This window comes from Eschrichtius robustus, chromosome 16 (assembly GCF_028021215.1).
Source record: "Eschrichtius robustus isolate mEscRob2 chromosome 16, mEscRob2.pri, whole genome shotgun sequence".
In the NCBI taxonomy this organism is placed as follows: Eukaryota; Metazoa; Chordata; class Mammalia; order Artiodactyla; family Eschrichtiidae; genus Eschrichtius; species Eschrichtius robustus.
This window is the reverse complement of record NC_090839.1, coordinates 55127546-55146819: the sequence shown is the minus strand read 5'-3', so window position 1 is coordinate 55146819 and position 19274 is coordinate 55127546. Positions and strand designations below refer to the sequence as shown.

The 19274-nt window shown below is 51.3% G+C and overlaps 1 protein-coding gene across 4 annotated transcripts in view; it reads right to left on the bottom strand.

Moving 5' to 3' along the window:
- The window catches only part of MGRN1 (mahogunin ring finger 1), a 61433-nt gene extending 45857 nt beyond the window's left edge, over positions 1-15576 (bottom strand). For all 4 annotated transcript variants that reach the window (XM_068565742.1, XM_068565743.1, XM_068565744.1 and 1 more), the window contains exon 1: positions 15359-15576. In XM_068565742.1, the coding sequence (XP_068421843.1) occupies positions 15359-15446 (88 nt within the window). In that variant the 5' untranslated portion in view covers positions 15447-15576. The remainder of the gene's footprint in view (positions 1-15358) is intronic.
- Positions 15577-19274: the final 3698 nt, after the last annotated feature.

Genomic DNA, 19274 nt, shown 5'->3' with positions numbered 1-19274 from the left:
CCATGTGGGAAAGCTAGTGATGGAGCCACGGCTCAAACCTGGCGACACCAAGCCCACCGTGTGTCTTTTTTTTTTTTTACTTATTTATTTATTCTTGGCTGTGTTGGGTCTTCGCTGCTGCGCACGGGCTTTCCTTAGTTGCGGCGAGCGGGGGCTACTCTTTGCCGCAGAGCGGTTTCTCATTGTGGTAGCCTCTCCTGTTGCGGAGCACGGGCTCCAGGCGCAGGCCTCGGTAGTTGTGGCTCGCGGGTCCAGAGCGCAGACACAGCAGTTGTGGCGCACGGGCCTAGGTGCTCCGCGGCATGTGGGATCCTCCCAGACCAGGGCTCGAACTGCGTCCCCCGCCCTGGCAGGCGGACTCTTAACCACTGCGCCACCAGGGAAGCCCCACTGTATGTCTTAATCCCATGCTGGGCACCTCCCTGTACCACAGCACAGGGGACAGACAGGGGACGGCAGTCAGTGGTGTCACTGCCGGTCACACATAATGAGCCACGTGAGAAGGGCGTCTCAATTGTGAAATCCTTCCAGAGGGCCTGCCAGAGGACACGGGTCCTGATGTTGACCTAGAAGCCCCAGCTACCTGGCACAACCCACCCCAGTACTCCAGGGCCTCAGAGGAGTCATCCTCAAACTTTATGGCTAGTATGCGGGTTCCTCAAAACATTAAAAATAGAACTGCCATATGATCTAGCCATCCCACTTCTGGGTATTTACCCAAAGGAAACAAAAACACTAATCCAAAAAGATACATGCATCCCGATGTTCACTGCGGCATTATTTATAATAGCCAAGGTGTGGAGGCAACCTAAGTGTTGTCAGTAGATGAATGGATAAAGAAGATGTGAGATATATATATATATATATATAAAATGGAATAGTACTGGACCATAAATAAAATGAAGTCTTGCAATTTGCAACAACATGAATGGACCTAGAGGGTATGCTAAGTGAAATGAGTCAGAGAAAGACAAATACCACGTGAACTCACTTAAGTGTGGAATCTAAAACACAAAACCAAACAAACAAAACAAAACCAGACTCATAGATATAGAGAACAAACAGGTGGTTGGCAGAGGGAGGGGGCTGAGTGAAATACGTGAAGAGGATTAAGAGGTACAAACCTCCACTTATAAAATAAATAAGTCATGGTGACGTAATGTACAGCATAAGGAATACGGTCAATAATATCATAATAACTTTGCACAGGAACAGATGGTTACTAGACTTGTCATAATGTATGCAAGTGTCAAATCACTATGTATCAACAGTACAAAACTAATATAACATTGTACATCAACTGTCTATCTATATATTTATAAATACATATATATTTTTTGCTTTCACCCGTCTTATTTTTTTCTTTTCCATTATAGTTTATTACAAGATATTGAATATAGTTCCCTGTGCTATACAGTAGGACCTTGTTGTTTTTCTATTTTATACACATTAGCTTGCATTTGCCAATCCCAAACTCCTGATTTATCCCCCCCACCAATTTCCCCTTTGGTAACCATAAGTTTGTTTTCTATGCCTGTAAGTCTGTTTCTGTTTCATAGATAAGTTCATTTGTGTCATATTTTAGATTCCACATATAAGTGATAATTAGTATTTGTTTTTATACCTCACTTATGATAATCTCTAGGTCCATCCATGTTGCTGCAAATGGCATTACTTCATTCTTTTTTTATGGCTAATATTCCATTGTATATATGTACGACACCTTCTCTATCCATTCATCTGTCAATAGACATTTAGGTTGCTTCCATGTCTTGGGTATTGTAAACAGTGCTGCTATGAACACTGGGGTGCATGTATCTTTTCAAATTAGAGTTTTCTCTGGATATATGCCCAGGAGTGGGATCACTGGATCATATGGCATCTCTATTTTAATTTTTTAAGGAACCTCCATACTGCTTTCCATAGTAGCTGGACCAATTTACATTCCCAGCAACAGTGCAGGAGGGTTCCCACTTCTCCACACCCACCTCCAGCATTTGTTATTTGTTACATCAACTATACTTTAATTTTTTAAAATTATGGCTAAAACAAATCCATGTCTCTGTCCCCTCTCTGCTGTCGCAGCCAAGGGACACTCGGGCTCAGACAGTTCACCTCCTCTCTGCCCGAGGGATTCAGACTCTGCCCTACTTATGGGTGTCCCAGTGACCTGGATGACAAACAGATGAACAGCCACCAAAACAAAGACCAAGAGTGCCCTTCCCGGGAGGCTCCCAGCGTCCCCTAAACTCGGCTGTTTTCCTTTACATATGTCAGGCGTGGAAGGACAAGTCAGGTGTAAAGCAGACACGTGTTCATCATCTTCCAGGATGAGGAAAATCAAGGCTGTTTCTGTGACGGCCTGTGGAGGTGGAGGCAGAGAGGTGCTGCCCCTTCCTCACGGGCCACAGAGCGAGCCGAGCGGACTTCTGGGGTTCCTTTCTGTTTTGTGTGTTCCACTTTTACACATCTAGCTGTGCGCATGTGTGTGACGATCATCATTTACAACCGAAAACTGGAAACATTCTAGTTGCTTAAGTGAACTAACCCTGCTAAAGAGCCAGGTGCCAGGACGCGCAAAGATCTCCCTGGGATCAGAGTCAAAAGGCAAAGTGTTGGTCAGCATAGAGAGCACAGATGGACTCTAGGGGAAAGAAAGGGTCAGGCAGGATCCACGCCAAACAGATAGGAATCTCCGAGGAGGCGGGGAGAGAGAGGGAACAGTAAACCATGCCCTCAATGTTCTCCCCAAGAACACTGGCTATGCACCCAGAGTTCTATTTTTTTTAAATAAATTTATTTATTTATTATTTATTTTTATTTTTGTCTGCGTTGGGTCTTCGTTACTGCGCGTGGGCTTTTCTCTAGTTGTGGCGAGCAGGGGCTACTCTTCATTGCGGTGCACCATCTTGTCATTGCTGTGGCTTCTCGTTGCAGAGCATGGGCTCTAGGTGCACGGGCTTCAGTAGTTGTGGCACGCGGGCTCAGTAGTTGTGGTGCATGGGCTTAGTTTCTCCGTGGCATGTGGGATCTTCCTGAACCAGGGCTCGAACCCGTGTCCCCTGCATTGGCAGGTGGATTCTTAACCACTGCGCCACCAGGGAAGCCCCAGAGTTCTATTAAAACCTGAGTTTATCAAGAGACCAGAGTCTGGAACCCTGCTATAGAGTGAATGTTCGTGTCCCCCAAAATTCACATGTTGAAACCTAAGCCCCAATGTGATGGTGTTAGGAGGTGGGGCCTTCGGGAGGTGATCCTGCCTGATTCACCCAAATCTCCCAACCTCTGAAACACCCACAACAGAAAGAAGCTGGGCAGGACAGGTGCCACCCAGCATCCCTGTGGGGACAGCCACCACTACGACCACCACAGCCACAGGGCAGCTCCATGGCTTCATCAACTCCTGGTTTCCCCCGAGATCTGAGTGAAGAGACATCGTCAGAGGCGGAGCTCCTGCAGCAGGGCATCCTCAGACTAGACGCCGTTCCAGGTGGTCCCTTAAAACGCAAATGCGATGTCTGCACACAACCCGGGACCCCTTCAGAGCTCCCACCTGCACCCCGACTCCTCAGGGGCTCACAGGCCTGAGCCCCTCACCTCCCACCTCCAGTCTCAGCAGCGGCCCACCTTCCTTCCAAGTCCTTCCTGCACAGCAGTGCCTCTGGCCTCGAGGTCTCTGCGGGCTGATCCTCTGCCCACACTTTCACACCCCAACTGTCCTTGGCTCACCCTGTGCATTGCTCAGACCTCCATGTGCTCAGAGAGGCCTTTGCTCAGCACCTCCAGCATGCAGAACATGGAGCGACCCCCACGCAGACGACCCTCACCTCTCCTCGACCCAAGAGCAGGACTGTGCATCTTGGAGATGGGATGCCCACATCCCCAGGAGCCCCACGAGGCCCAAGGACCGTCTGTCTCGGGAACATGGGATCCCAGTGCCCTTTCCAGCGCATTTTCAGGTAACCCAGGCTCCGCCCCCCACACTCCAGACACTCTGGACCAGGGACACTGATGTTATCCCCAAGGGCAAACAGGCCTCGCTCAACCCACGGGCCAGGCTCCGGCTCATCACTCTGCAGCAGACTCTTATTCTGCTCTGCGCTGCCCACCCCACCGCACCATCTCCCCGCCCATGTCCCGGATCCCAGAGCTCTCTCCATCCCCTCTGGCCCAATGGGCTGCTCCGGCCTTGCAACTCCCCGGAGGCCTCCCGTGCCCTCCTGGCAGGCCTTTGCCCAACTCTCTGCATGGTGTTGATCCCGACAAGCCCAGTAATCACCACCCTGGCCTGGACACAGCAGAGGCCCAATGAAGGTGGATGAATGACACCTTTATTCCTATGTGACAATCATGGAAACTGAGGAACAGAGAGATCAAGGAACTGCTCGAGCCACACTACCAGTGAGAGGTGGCGTCCTCATTGACAACCCATGCTGACCCAGAGCTGCGTCCTCAACGATGCCAGCCCAGCCAGTGTTTTCAACCCACTAGGCAATTTTCCAATTCTCATCCAACACTGCCCGGGTGGCCTACAAACTTATTTCAATCCTGACACCATGTACCTGGACACAGTTGACACTGTCAGATCCCACAAGATAAGGGCTCAGCCCATACGACTGCAAACCCCTACCCCACTTCAGACACCAATCACAAGTTCAGGTGATCACCTATGCTTCTGACCCACCAGCTATGAATCAAAGTTCCCAGGACCCCCTTCTCGGGTCCAATTAATTTGCTAGAGTGTCTCACAGCACTCAGGAAAACAGTTCACTTACTAAATTATCAGTTTATTACAAAAGGATACAACTCAGGAACAGCCGGATGGAAGGGAAGCACAGGGCAAGGCACGTGGGAAGGGCTGCGGAGATTCCATGCCCTCCGAGTGTGCCACCCTCCCAGCACCTCCTCATTGTTCACCAACTGAGAAGCGCTCCAAACCTGGCCCCTCTGAGTCTTTGTGGAGGCTTCATTACATAGATAAGACCGATTACATCATTGGCCACTGGCCATCATCTCAATCTCCAGCCCTCTAAGCTCATGGCTGGCTCCACCGGCAACTAGCCCACATCCTCAGGTGCTTTCCAAAAGTCACCTCATTAGTATAAACTCAGGTGTGGTTGAAAGGAATCTGTTAAGAATATCAAAAGACACCCATTTCACTTTATCACTGATCCCTTAGGAAATTCCAAGGGTTTGAGGAGTTCTGTGCCAGAAACGGATGAAGACCAAATTTGTATTTCTTATTATAAATCAGGATACCCCTGCCGGGTAAACCGTGATATTGACAAAGACACCCTGGGGCCCCCTTCTAAGAAACACAGGTGGCCCTGGAACCTGGGCACTGGGTGTGGCTTCGCTCAGCTGCCTCCTAGTCATTCCCACTTGGGTGGAGGGGAGCGGGGAAGGTGAGAAGTCTGGGAACAGTTCATTGATTCCACTGGCCAAAAATTCTTCTCATTTTACCACAGCACAGATATTCCCGGTTACCAGCTTCCTGACATCCGCTGCCACTAAGCTCCAGCTGGGCCTGACCAACAGGGATCAGGATGTCACTGCCCTCAGAGAGGGCTGATCTCGAAGCATCTCCAGGCCCATGAGATCACCCCGCCAGGTGAGAGACAGCCCCTTGGGCTAAGAGGCTGTTCCCAAACAGTGTACAGAGACCGACCCCTGGGGCCCACCCACCGTAATCACGCAGCTCAGCGATTCCCCTGGGTCGCGTTCACACATTGCACAGAATAGCTTCTCTGCTCCCCACACTCAGGCTGGGGGACTCAGCGCAGCCCAACCTCTCTGGGCCTCAGCGTCCCCATCTGTAACACGAGGCCTCGGTGAACACCACCAGCTGCAGACTACAGACAGAGGGCTGCTGGGGATGCCTTAAGGATAAAAGGAGCCAATTATGCAAAGGAGCTTTACACAGGTGACAAGACACCTGAAAAACCTCCCTGCCGTGTGAAAGCCTTACCAGAGAGGACACAGCAAGTAAAAAGCTTGCACCCCTTCCCCTCCCATGGAGGGAAGAACAGTGAGCTGAGAACAGCTCTGACCAAGCAAGGACTCTGCTTTGCTGAGTTCCTGGAAGGTGCTGCAGCCGCCTCTTTTGGGGGGAGGGGTCCTCCCCAGCTTCACCCCTTTTCTGGACACGGCCTCCACCACACACAGAGGTGGGCCCCAGCTGCCACCAGAACACACAGCTCCCAGCCCCTGGACACGGCTGGTTGGCGGCAGCGAACACCAGACTGTGCTGGGCCATCCCCACATTCCCCTCCCCCCGACCCCGGGAACTGGACCCAAGACCACAGGACTCGGTCCTTGAGGGCCTCCGGTGGGTGAAGTCAGCTCTATGCCTGTCATAGCAGCATGACACTGAGGCCAGAGAGGACGGGGCTCTGTGTTCTGCTTCTCCTGGCTTCCGGTGCTTGGTTCCCCATCCTGGGTTCTAGAGATGCTACCCACCAGGCTGCAGTGCATTCCATTTCTGCCTAAGAGAGTTGGCATAAATGCCACGGACAGTCAATCTCCAAAGAATTCAAAATGTAATAAAAAGTACTTAGGAAAGCACTCCTGCAAGTAGGTGAGACAAGAGAGACAATCCAGTATTTTTTTAAAAAAAATGCAAAAGACCTCACAAAAAGAGGAAGAGAAATGAATGGCAATTTACACACAAAAAGGTGCCCAGCCTCACTGGTCATCTGGGAAAAATAAATTAAAACTACCACAAGACATCCATGGCTAATATTAAAGAGAAAAGCAACAGAATAGCACACACACACACACACACACACACACACACACGACACCAGCCAGCACTGGTGAGAACACAGAGCCCCTGGAACTCACGCTCTGCTGGTGGGAGCGTGAACGGGCTCAACCCGCCACAATATTGTAAAAGCTGTGGACTCCGCACACGCGCACCCGAGGGTGCCAGACCCACTGCCAGGTATGAAAACAGACCCAAAGAGATGGGTATCTGGGATTGTCAAGACGAGACACAGAAAGTACAGTGGTGGCTGCCAGGGGCTGGGGGAGAGGGCAATGGGAGTTATTGTTTAATAGGGACAGAGTTTCAGTTTCACAAGAGGAAGACTTATGGGGATGATGGTGCGGATGGCTACACAGCAGTGTAAATGTACTTAATGCCTCTGAACTGCACACTTAAAACGGGTAAAATGGTCATTGTTATGTGGAATTTACCAATTACTTTTAAAAGTGAAAAAAAAAATGGACCCAAAGAAATCAGACTCCTGGGAACCAAAGCCAGTCACAAGAGTGTCCACCCAGCATCATTCATGAGAGCCCAAACCGGAAACTCCCCGAGCGCCCTCCACGTGAGCTCGTGGATGAACACACGGTAGCACCGGCAGACACTGGGATGTCACGCAGCAGAGACAGGAAACCGACTGCCGCCCCACTGACAGCGTCCACCCTCTCACCACCCGACGTGCAGCCAAGAGCATCCACTTCCGTTCATACCAAGTTCAGAAACAGGCAAAACTCACCTCCACTGGAGTCCAGAGGGGGCCTCCCAGGGAGGAGGGGGCAGAGATTGGGGCGGGCACCGGGGGCTTTGGGGGCTGCTACTCTTCTATTCCTTCAGCACGCCCACCTGGTGATGGTTCATCAAGCGGAAGCTCCTGACCTGTACGTCTCCTCAATATGTTACACTTTGGCTGTACATGTACATACGTGCATACGCCACACGTTTTCTACAGCACTGAACTGAATACAATTCCTTCTTTTGATTCCCCCCTAAAGCACTGCGGGCATCTGGTCACTCAGGGCTATCACAGGGGCAGGAGACCCGGGTAACAGAATGCGGCAGTTATCAGAACAGTGGACCCCCCAGAAGGCCTGCTCTGCGGGTGCCGGGCGCCCAGAACCAAGCCAACGCCGAGTAGGATGAAAGGATGAGAAAATGGGTTCTTTGCAAGCACTGCACACACAGGGGTGGACAGATGTTCCCGTGTCAGTCGTTCCCAAGCCTCCCCCTCCCCTCCCAGCTCGGAGAGAGCCGGCCATGATTTCTAGACAGCGAGTGGCCCCCCCCATGCTGCTCCACACCACCGGCTTGTCTGCAAACAGCAGGGGCGCGGGCCAGGCGGCGGCTGGGCCTGGCTCCCCCAGCTCTGGGGAGCTGGGCAGACGCGGGGACAGTTGGCAGAACTGAACAAGTCCACTGTTATTCACTGAGCCTGAGTCCGACGCTGTGTGGGTGGCATGTGTGGCACCACTGCCCTGCGTTTTACAGGACAACACAGAAACGTGAGGCCTGATGGCTGTACCTGACCACACGGAAACACACACGGTTAACGCCCACTGCACGTGGCCCCGTGCCGGCGTCTGGCCCCCGGCACCGGACTTGGGAGGTGAGGCAGGCAGCAGTGGTCATTGCTCGCGGGGTCATCCAGGAAGTGCAGGACGTGCCCAGGAAACTGCCAGGCCCCTGAAAAACACAGGCTCGGCTGGACCAGGGCTTGGTCCCTCCCCGCCAGCTCCCGTGGACTCACAGAGTCACAACTGAAAGGGGCCCGGGAGCAAGTGACCGGCTCAAGGCCACAGGGCAAGTCACTGGCGTGGGGCCGCTGGACTCTGAATCCAGTGCTCCGCCTCGGCTCTGCAGGCAGGTGGGGGCTGAAGACCCCTTGAGGCGGGCTCACACTCACAGTGCTGAGCTAAGCTCCGCCTGTGCCCACCCTGCTGGTGGAAGGGTGTGTTGTCAGCACAGCAAAGGCCACCCCAACCGTGAGGATGAAAACATGTGTGCAGACCCCCCTTTGATGCTAGGCAGCTGGGCCCTCCGCGCCACGACCAACCTCCTGGCACCAGGCGAAAGGCCTGCCAGCCGGCTGGCCAGCCTAACCAGCACAAGCCCGGCTTCTTCCACTGACCAACAGGAGAGTGCAGCAAAGCCCAGGAGCTCTGCAGGGATGCAAGGATGCAGGGACCTCTGGGTGCTCAAAACCCCGAGGGCATGCGACACAGCAAACCTCAGCCCCAGTGGCCACAGGGCCCAAGTGCCCACCGAAGGCTTCTAAACCTAAGCAACTGGCTTCTCCTTCAGGGAGACAGGTCCTCAGATGCCCACCCGCCATGGCCAACTTAAAGGGTTTTTGTTTCTGCTGTTTTGCTGTTGTTGTTTTTACCTAAAATGTAACTACTGAACTTCCGAAAATACAGCTTATTTATACAGCTCTTACAATGATAAAATCCAAACCGAGTTCATGTGAGCAGAAGCACAGAACTAGTTCTGCTCTGTGAACGGGCACAGGTGGCACGATGCCGGCGATGATGGTGCAGGACTCGGAGCACGAAGGTGAAACCCCCGTGTGCAGGTGGAGCCCCTTCCCCACACCCCACCCCTCTGCCACTGACCCTGGGGCTCGGAGCACAAGCTCACTGCCTCGGGACAGTGATGGGGCCCAGGGACCCAGAATGTCCCCAGTGACAGAGGACGCCCTCGGTGACACAAAAAGTCCTCCCTCGTCTTACAACACCTGCCTCGGTTCTTTCCTTCAGGCACCAATTAACCAGAGTCGGCAAGGCCCCACTTCAGAAAGGGCAAACCCAACACACGTGGCAGCACTCATAAGCAGACATCTCTAAACTGCCACCAACACAAAAGTACACACCAAAGTCTCCTGGCACACACCTCAGGCCCCTCACCGCGTGGCGGCAGGCCCAGGAGTCCCCGGACCCCCACCTGACACCCCAGGGGATAAGATGCAGCCCAGTCTGAGCAGCTTGTACACTAGGGAGAGGGGGGTTGTTTTCCGCAAGGCCTGCTGCACAAGCATTTATTAAACACCTACCGTGTGCAGGCCCAGGTGCTGGGAGAAAAAATCAGCCTGATTTCTAGTTCCTCTGCCAAAGAGGACAAAAGTCTAGTGTCACGAGAACATGGCAAAGTTCAAGTGAGATAAAGGAGGTAAAAATGCTCTGAAAGTACACGCACCCGATATACAAAAGCTTTAGGTCTGGGGCATAGTTCACCCACACCTCCAGGGTTAGTGGATCACATGTCTGATTGCCCTTCCGGACGCTTCTCTTGGGTGACCTGTCCCTACCATGACCTCCCTCAAACATCAGCGCAGGGCAGCCCACATGGCTTTAAGACACATGAGTAACAATAGTAACGCAGAAGGAGGAACAACCAACCATGGCAGCCAACAACGACCAGGCACTGCTGTGGGGACCTACTGTGCTCCGGGCTTCCATCTGCAACCTTCTCTCTCTCTTTTTTTTTAATAAATTTATTTATTTATTTATATTTATTTTTGGCTGTGTTGGGTCTTCGTTTCTGTTCGAGGGCTTTCTCCAGTTGCGGCTGGCGGGGGCCACTCTTCATCGCGGTGCGCGGGCCTCTCACTATCGCGGCCTCTCTTGTTGCGGAGCACAGGCTCCAGATGCGCAGGCTCAGTAGTTGTGGCTCACAGGCCTAGTTGCTCCGCGGCATGTGGGATCCTCCCAGACCAGGGCTCGAACCCGTGTCCCCTGCATTAGCAGGCGGATTCTCAACCACTGCGCCACCAGGGAAGCCCTGCAACCTTCTCTTTAAGAACCTGATTGAGGTGTCCTAACGTCTGCCGTGACCCTTGGCTGGGGACCAGCCAGCCGTGTGATCGGGGCAAGGGACTGCAGGGCAGTGGAGTGCAGAAATAAACCCTCACATTTATGGTCAGCTGATCTCTAACGAAGGTAAAATGGCAATGTGATGGGAAAAGAATAGTCTTTTCATCAAATGATGTTGAAATAACTGACTATCCATAAGCAGAAAAAAACACAAAACCCTAAATCTTTACCTCAAACCATACATTAAAAAATTAACTCAAAATGGATCACAAGACTTAATGTATGAGCTAAAACTATAAAACTTCAAGAAAAAAAAATAGGAGAAAATCTTTGTGACCTTGAGGTAGGCAAAGATCTTTTACAGTAATCTTTTTATTTATTTATTTATTTTTATATTTATTTTTGGCTGTGTTGGGTCTTCGTTTCTGTGCGAGGGCTGTCTCTAGTTGCGGCAAGCGGGGGCCACTCTTCATCGCGGTGCGCGGGCCTCTCACTATCGCGGCCTCTCTTGTTGCGGAGCACAGGCTCCAGATGCGCAGGCTCAGTAGTTGTGGCTCACAGGCCTAGTTGCTCCGCGGCATGTAGGATCTTCCCAGACCAGGGCTCAAACCCGTGTCCCCTGCATTAGCAGGCAGATTCTCAACCACTGCGCCACCAGGGAAGACCCAAAGATCTTTTAGATATAACTCCAAAAACATTAACCATCAAAAAAATTGATAGGGAATTCCCTGGTGGGCCAGTGGTTAGGACTCCGCGCTTTCACTTCCAAGGGCCCGGCTTCAATCCCTGGTTGGGGAACTAAGATCCCACAAGCCACGTGGCGTGGCCAAAAAAAAAAAAAAGAAAAATGATAAATCAAACTTCACCAAAACTTAAAATTTTGCTCCTCAAGAGACACCATTAAGAAAATGAAAAGACAAACCACAGACTGCAAGAAAATATTTGCAAATCACAGAGCTGATAAATGAATTGTATCACTGTATCCAGAATCCATAAAGAACTCTTACAACTCAAAAAGAAGACAATCCAACTTTTAAAAAGTGAATAAGACTAAAAGAGCCAACCCTCCCAACACACACACACACACACACACACACACACACACACACACACACGACATATAACGGCCAATAAGCACATGAAAAGATGCTCAACATCATCAGTCATCAGGAAAATGCAAATCAAAACCACAGTGAGATACCACTTCACACCCACTAGGATGACTATAATTAAAAAGGTAGGCAATAATAAGTGTTGACAAGGATGCTGAGAATTTGGAACCCACATACACTGCTGCTGGGAATAAATGTAAATTGGTGCAGCCATTATGGAAAACAGTCTGGCAGTTCCTCAAAAGGTTAAACATATGACCCAACAATTCCACTCCTAGGTGTATACTAAAGAGAACTGAACACACCAAACAAACGTTCAGCGGCGTTATTCATAATAGCCAAAAGGTAGAAACTCCCCAAGTGTTCGTTAACTGGTGAAAAGATAAACAAAATGTACTATAACCATACAGTAAAGTACAATATATGGATGAACCTCAAAAACAATGCTAAGTGAAAGAAGCCAGGCACAAAAAAAAACTACATGCTGTATGATTCCAGTTATATGAAATGTCCAGAAAGGGCAAATTTTAACGACAGAAAGCAGATCAGTGATGGGGTAGGGGTGAAGGTGACAGCAGAGACTGCCTGCAAACAGGCATAAGGCAAGGAAACTTTTATGATGGAAATATCTAAAACTGATTGTGGTGATGGTTGCACAATTCTATAAGTTTACTAAAAATCGCCAGATCATAGGTTTACAAAGAATGAGTTGTACGGCACACGATTGATACCTCAATAAAGCTGTTATGAGTAAAATAAATAAATACAATCAAAACAAAGCAAATGCTGTTAAATTTAAGCTAGGCACTGTTGCAGGGCATGTTGAAAACTTCAAAGTAAAAGAAAATTGGACAGGGACTTCCCTGGTGGCACAGTGGTTAAGAATCCGCCTGCCAATGCAGGGGACACATGTTCTAACCCTGGTCTGGGAAGATCCCATATGCCTCGGAGCAACTAAGCCTGTGTGCCACAACTACTGAGCTTGCGCTCTAGAGCCTGCAAGCCACAACTACTGAGCCCTCGTGCCACAACTACTAAAGCCTGCGTGCCTAGAGACCGTGCTCCGCAACAAGAGAAGCCACCGCAATGAGAAGCCCGCGCACCGCAACGAAGAGTAGCCCCCGCTTGCCGCAACTAGAGAAAGCCCGCGCGCAGCAATGAAGACCCAACGCAACCAAATAAATAAATTAAATAAATAAATAAATGTATTTTTTTAAAAAAGAAAATTGGACAGGAGATTTTAAAAGTCCTCACCATACACACACACACACACACACACACACACAGAGATAACCATGAGATGACGGATGTGTAAGTAACCTTATTGTGATAATCATTTCCCGATATATACACATATCAAATCATTACACTGCACACCTTAAACTTACACAACATTATATGTCAATTATATCTCAATAAAGCTGGAAAAAAATCGGACAGTGTTACAGAGGTGTTAAAAAAATACTAACTAGCACCCAATGATTCTTTCTAATATAATCAACAAAATTGACAGAGACCTGAAAAGATAACAACTGTCTCATAAATTGATTGTACAGTCCATGGTCCCTAAAATCATCTCAACCCCCCCTTCCGTCCCCAGTCCATGCTTGGGGAAACATACTCAAGTACTGCTTAGGTTCCAGACTGCCTCCCAGAATAAGGTGGCCCGAGGGACAGGAAGCAGAGAGGACAGCCTTTGGACTGGACAGGTTAAGCACTCCAGTCGCTGGCAGCAAAACCGAGGTGGCCCATGGTATTCACCTGGGTGCCAGCCCCAGCAGATTAACTGTGGCTGACTCGGGTGTCCACAGAGTGGACCTGACTGATTAACAAGGTCTGCCAAACAGAATCCAGAAGCAGTGCTGTAAGTGCCTTGTATTTGTGATTTTGTCCAAATGCCCAACTGAAGGGACATCAGGTTTGCTCTGCTCCCAGGTGACAGGAGGTACCACCTTAAACTTTTTGATACCTCTTCCAAGACACTGCTAACTGCTATTAGAGTCTAAGTTGATCACTTAATTTACTTTTTGAGCCATTATAGCAGCTAACATTTTTCAAGGACCTCTTAGGTGCTAAGCACTGTTCTGAGCACTGTATGAGGATCAGCCCATTTTACAGATGAGGAAACCATGACCCAGGGGGCTAAGCAGCTTGCCTAAGATGACTCAGCCAAAGATGGGCTGGAAGAACATCAGAGGTGGAAGAGGATGACTTCAAACAACTGCTCCATCAGATCTGGGGATGTTAGCCTCCAGGGGATCCCTATACCAGGCTGGGCTGCCCTGTCCTAGTGCCTGGGAACAAGCAGGCGTGGAGATCTCCCATGCCTAGTAGTAAACAGAGCCCTCTGCCCAGCTCTGACTGCATCCTCTTTGACTGCCCCGAACTGCTAGTCTCCACTCCCTTTATCTCTGGTGGTCCCAAACACTTGCCTTCTTTCACCTTCCAAAATGAGGGTGAAGCAGTTCTCAAACTTGAGTGGACATCTGACTCACCCTAGGAGTGGGTTTTAAATGCAGGTTCCTAGGCCACAGCAGGCCCCAACAAGTCTGAGGCAGGGCCTGGGAAATGCATGTTAAACAAGCTTCCCCACTGTTGGAAGCAGGTGGTCCTGGACCATACTCAGAGGAAACCTGGCCCAGGGGATGCCCACAGGCCAACTGTGAGGCCTAGAAGACCACGACATGGGATCAGATACTTCAGAAGCCAGGATCAGAGGCCCCAGTCTGAAAGTCTCCATGATATCCAAATGCCCTGTCCTCTTTCTTCTCTCCTTTCCAGGCAAGTAACCAGACGAGGAGATGGAGCACGAGGAACCCGAACTAAAGTTCCAGGGCAGGCCACACTCCTCATCAGAGGCAGAAAAACATTGTGGACGGGTACAACTGGTCTGGTAGTCTGACTCCTGGTCCTGCACCCAGATGAGCTTCCATCCAGTTCTGAGACCTTGGGAAAGTCACTTCCTCCCTGGGGCTCAGGTCTTTCAGCCACAAAAAAGGAGACTGGAGAACCGGGTAGGTCCCTTCCAACCATTCCCCGGTTGTCCAGCATGGACTCCCAGCTCCTCTTCCACCGACAGTTATGCCCCCTTGGGCCCAGCCCCCCTCCCCCCCCCCCCCCCCCCACCAAACACAAGCGCCAGGTCACAGGAGAGCTAAGCCTCTGTCCAGACGGGACGGAGAGTGTCCAGAACCACTGGCCGGGTCTTCACAAGAAGCCACCAAAGAAAGGGAAAACCGGCGATGGAATGATGTCAATCCTTTTGACAATGACCACTTTGTAAGCACAAGCGAAGCATCGGGCACCGTGCTAAGCCCTCCCAAGCGTCGCGCCCCGGAACCTCACGCCAGCCCTGGGGGATTCCTATTGAGCATACCCCAGTGTGCATACGAGGGAGCTGAGGCGCGCAGGAGTGAGCCGACTGACCCAAGGTCACCCAGCCGGGACGAGGCAGTCAGCGCCGTACCGACCCACGCCCCGGGGTCCGGGCGGAGGGCGCGTGGACCTCCATGCAGGGAAGCTGCAGAAAGGGCCGCGGGCCGAGCAGAGCCCCCAGCCCACCCTCCGAGGAGGATCTTGCGCCCAGCCCCGCCGCCCCCTGCCCGCCCCGCGCTCCAGCCCGCGCCTTGCTGTCCGCACCCGGGGCCGAGACCCGGGCCGGGGCGGCCGCTCACCGGATTTCGGGGGGTAGCGATAGGCCGAGTTCGCCTGGATGTCGATGTCCTCCACGCCCGCGATGCGGCGGCTCAGGATGGAACCCATGGTGCACGGCGGGCCGGGCCGAGGCTGGGATGGGGGCAGCGGCGGCGGCGGCGGGGGCGGAGGCGTCCTTACGCGGACATGGCCGGGACCAGGCCGCACGGATGCTTGCCCACAGCCGCGGGCGCTCGGCCTCCGAGGCCCCACCCCCAGCTCAGCCCAGGGCCAGACGCCACGGCAGCCCTCCGCCCCCCAGGCCTGAGGCACCTCGGGAAATGGAGTCCCCTCGCCGCCGAGGGTGCCCGGCGGCGGCGCGGGATACCCACCTAGGAACTACATTTCCCAGGAAGCTCCTCGCCCGGGCTCGCAGCAGTTGTTGACAAACGGTCCGGGACAAACCAAGTGGACCTGAGTCCAGAGGGGAGGAACCATCAACCACACTGCAAACTATCCTTCCCTTTGCATTCCATGCACAAGACTAACATCGTAACTCTTTAGCCTTTTAATAATCTGTTCATACATAGGTCTTGCTAGGAACCAACGCCTTCCATTTACTCCCTCTCTGAAATAACTCCCGGAGCATGGTTCTCCCCACTTCCCAGGGTTTAATCTCCTGGCCCGGCCAGCAGAGGGCAGACCCGTACCTGCCACCCGCAAAGAGCTGGGATGGAACTCAGGATTACCTGGAGCGGTGCACACAGGGGAAGGGAAGCACCTTTTCCAGAACTCTAGGCATCTTTCTGACTCCACGTCCAGAACAATTCTTTGAAGACATAATTTTAAAGTCCCCCGTGGAGGCAGTAGACCTCTCCCCGTTTTACATATAGGGAAACTGAGGCACAAAGAAGGGAGGGGGCCACACATAAGGGTGCTCAAGTTTACAAGAATCAGGGTTAGAGTTAAAGCCTCCTCGCAGATTGCAATGTACTTTCTTGGCTTTGTGACTCACACAAAACTCTGTAAGCAGGCCAAGTGAGGATCTGTTTTTACCTACTTTTCACTTGAGAAACAGCAGTTCTGAGAAGAAAGTGACTTCCCAAGACAAGCCTGTTTATCCAGAAAGGAGCTAGGGAGGGCAGAGGCTGTCTAAGAGTCTCAGATGGTAAATTCACCACAGTCCACATTAAAGTGAGTCCTACACCTTTCCAGACGCCAGAACCCAGAATACAACCTTCCTATTTTCAGGGGACCTGGGAAGCCAAAAGTAATAAAGGAAGTGAGGGACTTGTGTGATTATAAGGGAGAGTCCAGGTCTTGGAGCCTGATTTAACCTCTCTGCCCTGCAACCAAGATCCCCCTTTACTGAGCACCTACTATGTGCCAGACATTGGTGTTGAAGGCTATGCACATATTCTCTCTTTTAATTCTCTGTTGTAGGTTCTATTTTCATTCCCAATTTACAGAAGAGGAAAGAGGCCAGGAGAAGTGAAGTACCCACTCAGCTTGCATAGTAGGTTAAGTGGTAATAAAGCTGGAATTTGAACCAGGCCACTCCTCTTAATGCCACACTCCCCTGCCACTCCCAGCCCCTACCACCCCAGAGACAGGAATGCTCCAGTGCCAGATTCCCTGTCTCTTGCCCCCAGATGAGCCTGAAGACATCCCCACCCCATGTGACCTTTCTTCCCTTACTTTAAATTTCTTTCTGTTGAATCACATAACTCTGTTGAATCATATATACACAAATAGATATACCAACACAGCATTCAATTTATCGGTCTCCCTGCTTGTGGGGAGGGAAGGAGAGTATTGAGGGCCCAGATGTTCCCACTGAAAAATAACCCTAAGAGCATGTCCTCCCTACAGATAATGGGCCAGGGCAGTCATTTCCATGGGCTGATGTTTGATCAATTAAACATTCCTCTTAATAGAGCTTTGGACTTCAGGTATATTTTTCTGTGCTTATCCATGCCCCAGTGGGAGACAGGCCCTTTTTTATTTGATACTGGTTCTACTATCAACATCTTCACTGGTTAATTTATTTATTCAGCAAATATTTATCATGCAGCTACTATGTGAAAAGCAATGAGACAGGCAAAGAGCCAGGAAATAGAGATTAAATGGTGAAACCACCAGATATGAAACATCTAATGAGGAAACAGACACTAAAGGTGAACAAGTGTATAAATACAAAATGTGGTGGGTGCTATAGGGGAATGGACTGAGGTGCAGTGAAATACTAGGAGAGACCTACTATTCATAGGGGAGTCAGAGAAGGCTTCTCTGAGGAAGTGACATTTAAGCTAGGACTTGAAATACAAGTAAGAGCCAAGCAGGCAAACGCTGAGGGAGTAGGCAGCCCAGGTTCCAGGCAGGGAGAGCAGCATGTGCAAAGGCCCTGAGAAGCTGAGTAAGATCAATGAGCTCAAAGGCCAGTGTGGCTAGAATCAAGTAGGCAGGAGAGTTCAGGAACAGAGGTCAGGAGTGAAGCAGTGGCCAGATCTCAAGGCCCCTCAGTCAGCCAGTATTGGGTCCTTTGAAACATGAAGAAAGACCCTAGGCACACTTCACGGCTAGTATGAATCCCTCAAGTCGACTTCTCAAGCCTTCTGAGGGGGCAGGATCCCTGCCTATTCATTCTTGTGCTCCCAGAGCCAGGCACCCAGTGGATGTCTGATAAACACATCTGCAGAGTGACTGAAGGAATGGAGGTGGAGAGGAGCCCGGGGTCCTGAGCCTACCATCAACTGGCTATGCCAACTTTGCCAAGGTCCTCAACCTCCCTGGACCTCAGGTAAGATGAAGGCATTGCCGTAAATCCCTTTTATACCTCCATCCCCCCCATCTACTGGCCCCAGCTGTCAGGCCCAATCCGAGCCTGCTAAGAAATCCAAAGTCCACTCTCTAGCCAGGCTGATCCTGGCTGAAAACAAGGTTGTTTTTTCCTTCCCGCTGCCCCTGGGAAAACAAGCTGGCTGGGGGGCCATAGGGGCCAGAGGGGTGACCTTTGCTCCTGCTAGCCCCACCTGCCCCACCCCAGCCAGCCAGCTGGCCTGGAAGAGCTCCTTCTGGGCTGAGCAAGTCTAGGCAGGTAACTGAGTGGTGCCCAGATGAGAGTGAGGGAAGGGGTGAAGGTACTTCCTGCCTCCCTAAGCAAGAAAAGCCCCCAGTGGTCCCTGCCAGGACAGTGCCCACCCTCCTTGGCCAGAAACACACCCTGCTGTCCCACTTGGTGCCTGCTCTTCTCCACTGGCTCTGAACACTGTCAAGAGTGTAAGGAAGTTTGGATTCCAGCCTCAGTTTCCTTATCTGTAAAATGGGGCTTGGGTTCCCTACAGTGGTCCAGATGGAGGCAAAGAGGTGAGTGCTAAAATGGTGCTCTGAGCACCACAGGCATTAATTCCCCAGAGCACTCCTGGGAGAGTTCTGAGCTGTTACCTTGGGTTCTACAAATGAAGGAACTGAAGCTCAGAGCCAGAGAACCTTGTCCCAACATCAGAGTCATTAAGTGGCAGAGTCAAGACTGACACCCAGGTCTGTCTGGCTCCAGAACCCACTCACCTTTACCATGCCCTGTTGCTGTCCCACTAGTAATAGTGATAGAGGTAATGACATTCAGAACTGCCCACCCCGTGCTGTGCTGAGCGCTTTGTCCACATTAATTCACGCTGATGCTTTGTGAAGGTGAGGGGCCATTTTTAATAAGAGCAGAACTCTCCTGGCACCATCAAGGTTTGCAAAAAATGGGGCAGCCTGAGTGATCCCCATGTGGCAGAAAAGGGCTGAAACCTTATTTCCCAAGTAGACTTGGGAAATAAGTCCCAAGGTGACTTCTGCCAGGGTTGAGGCACCCACCTGAAGGGGACACTGAGTCCTCTCCCTGCCAAAGGGCCAAGCTCCCATCTCCAGCCCTCAGAGGCCGCTTAGCAGTCCCACTGCTCCAGGCTCCCC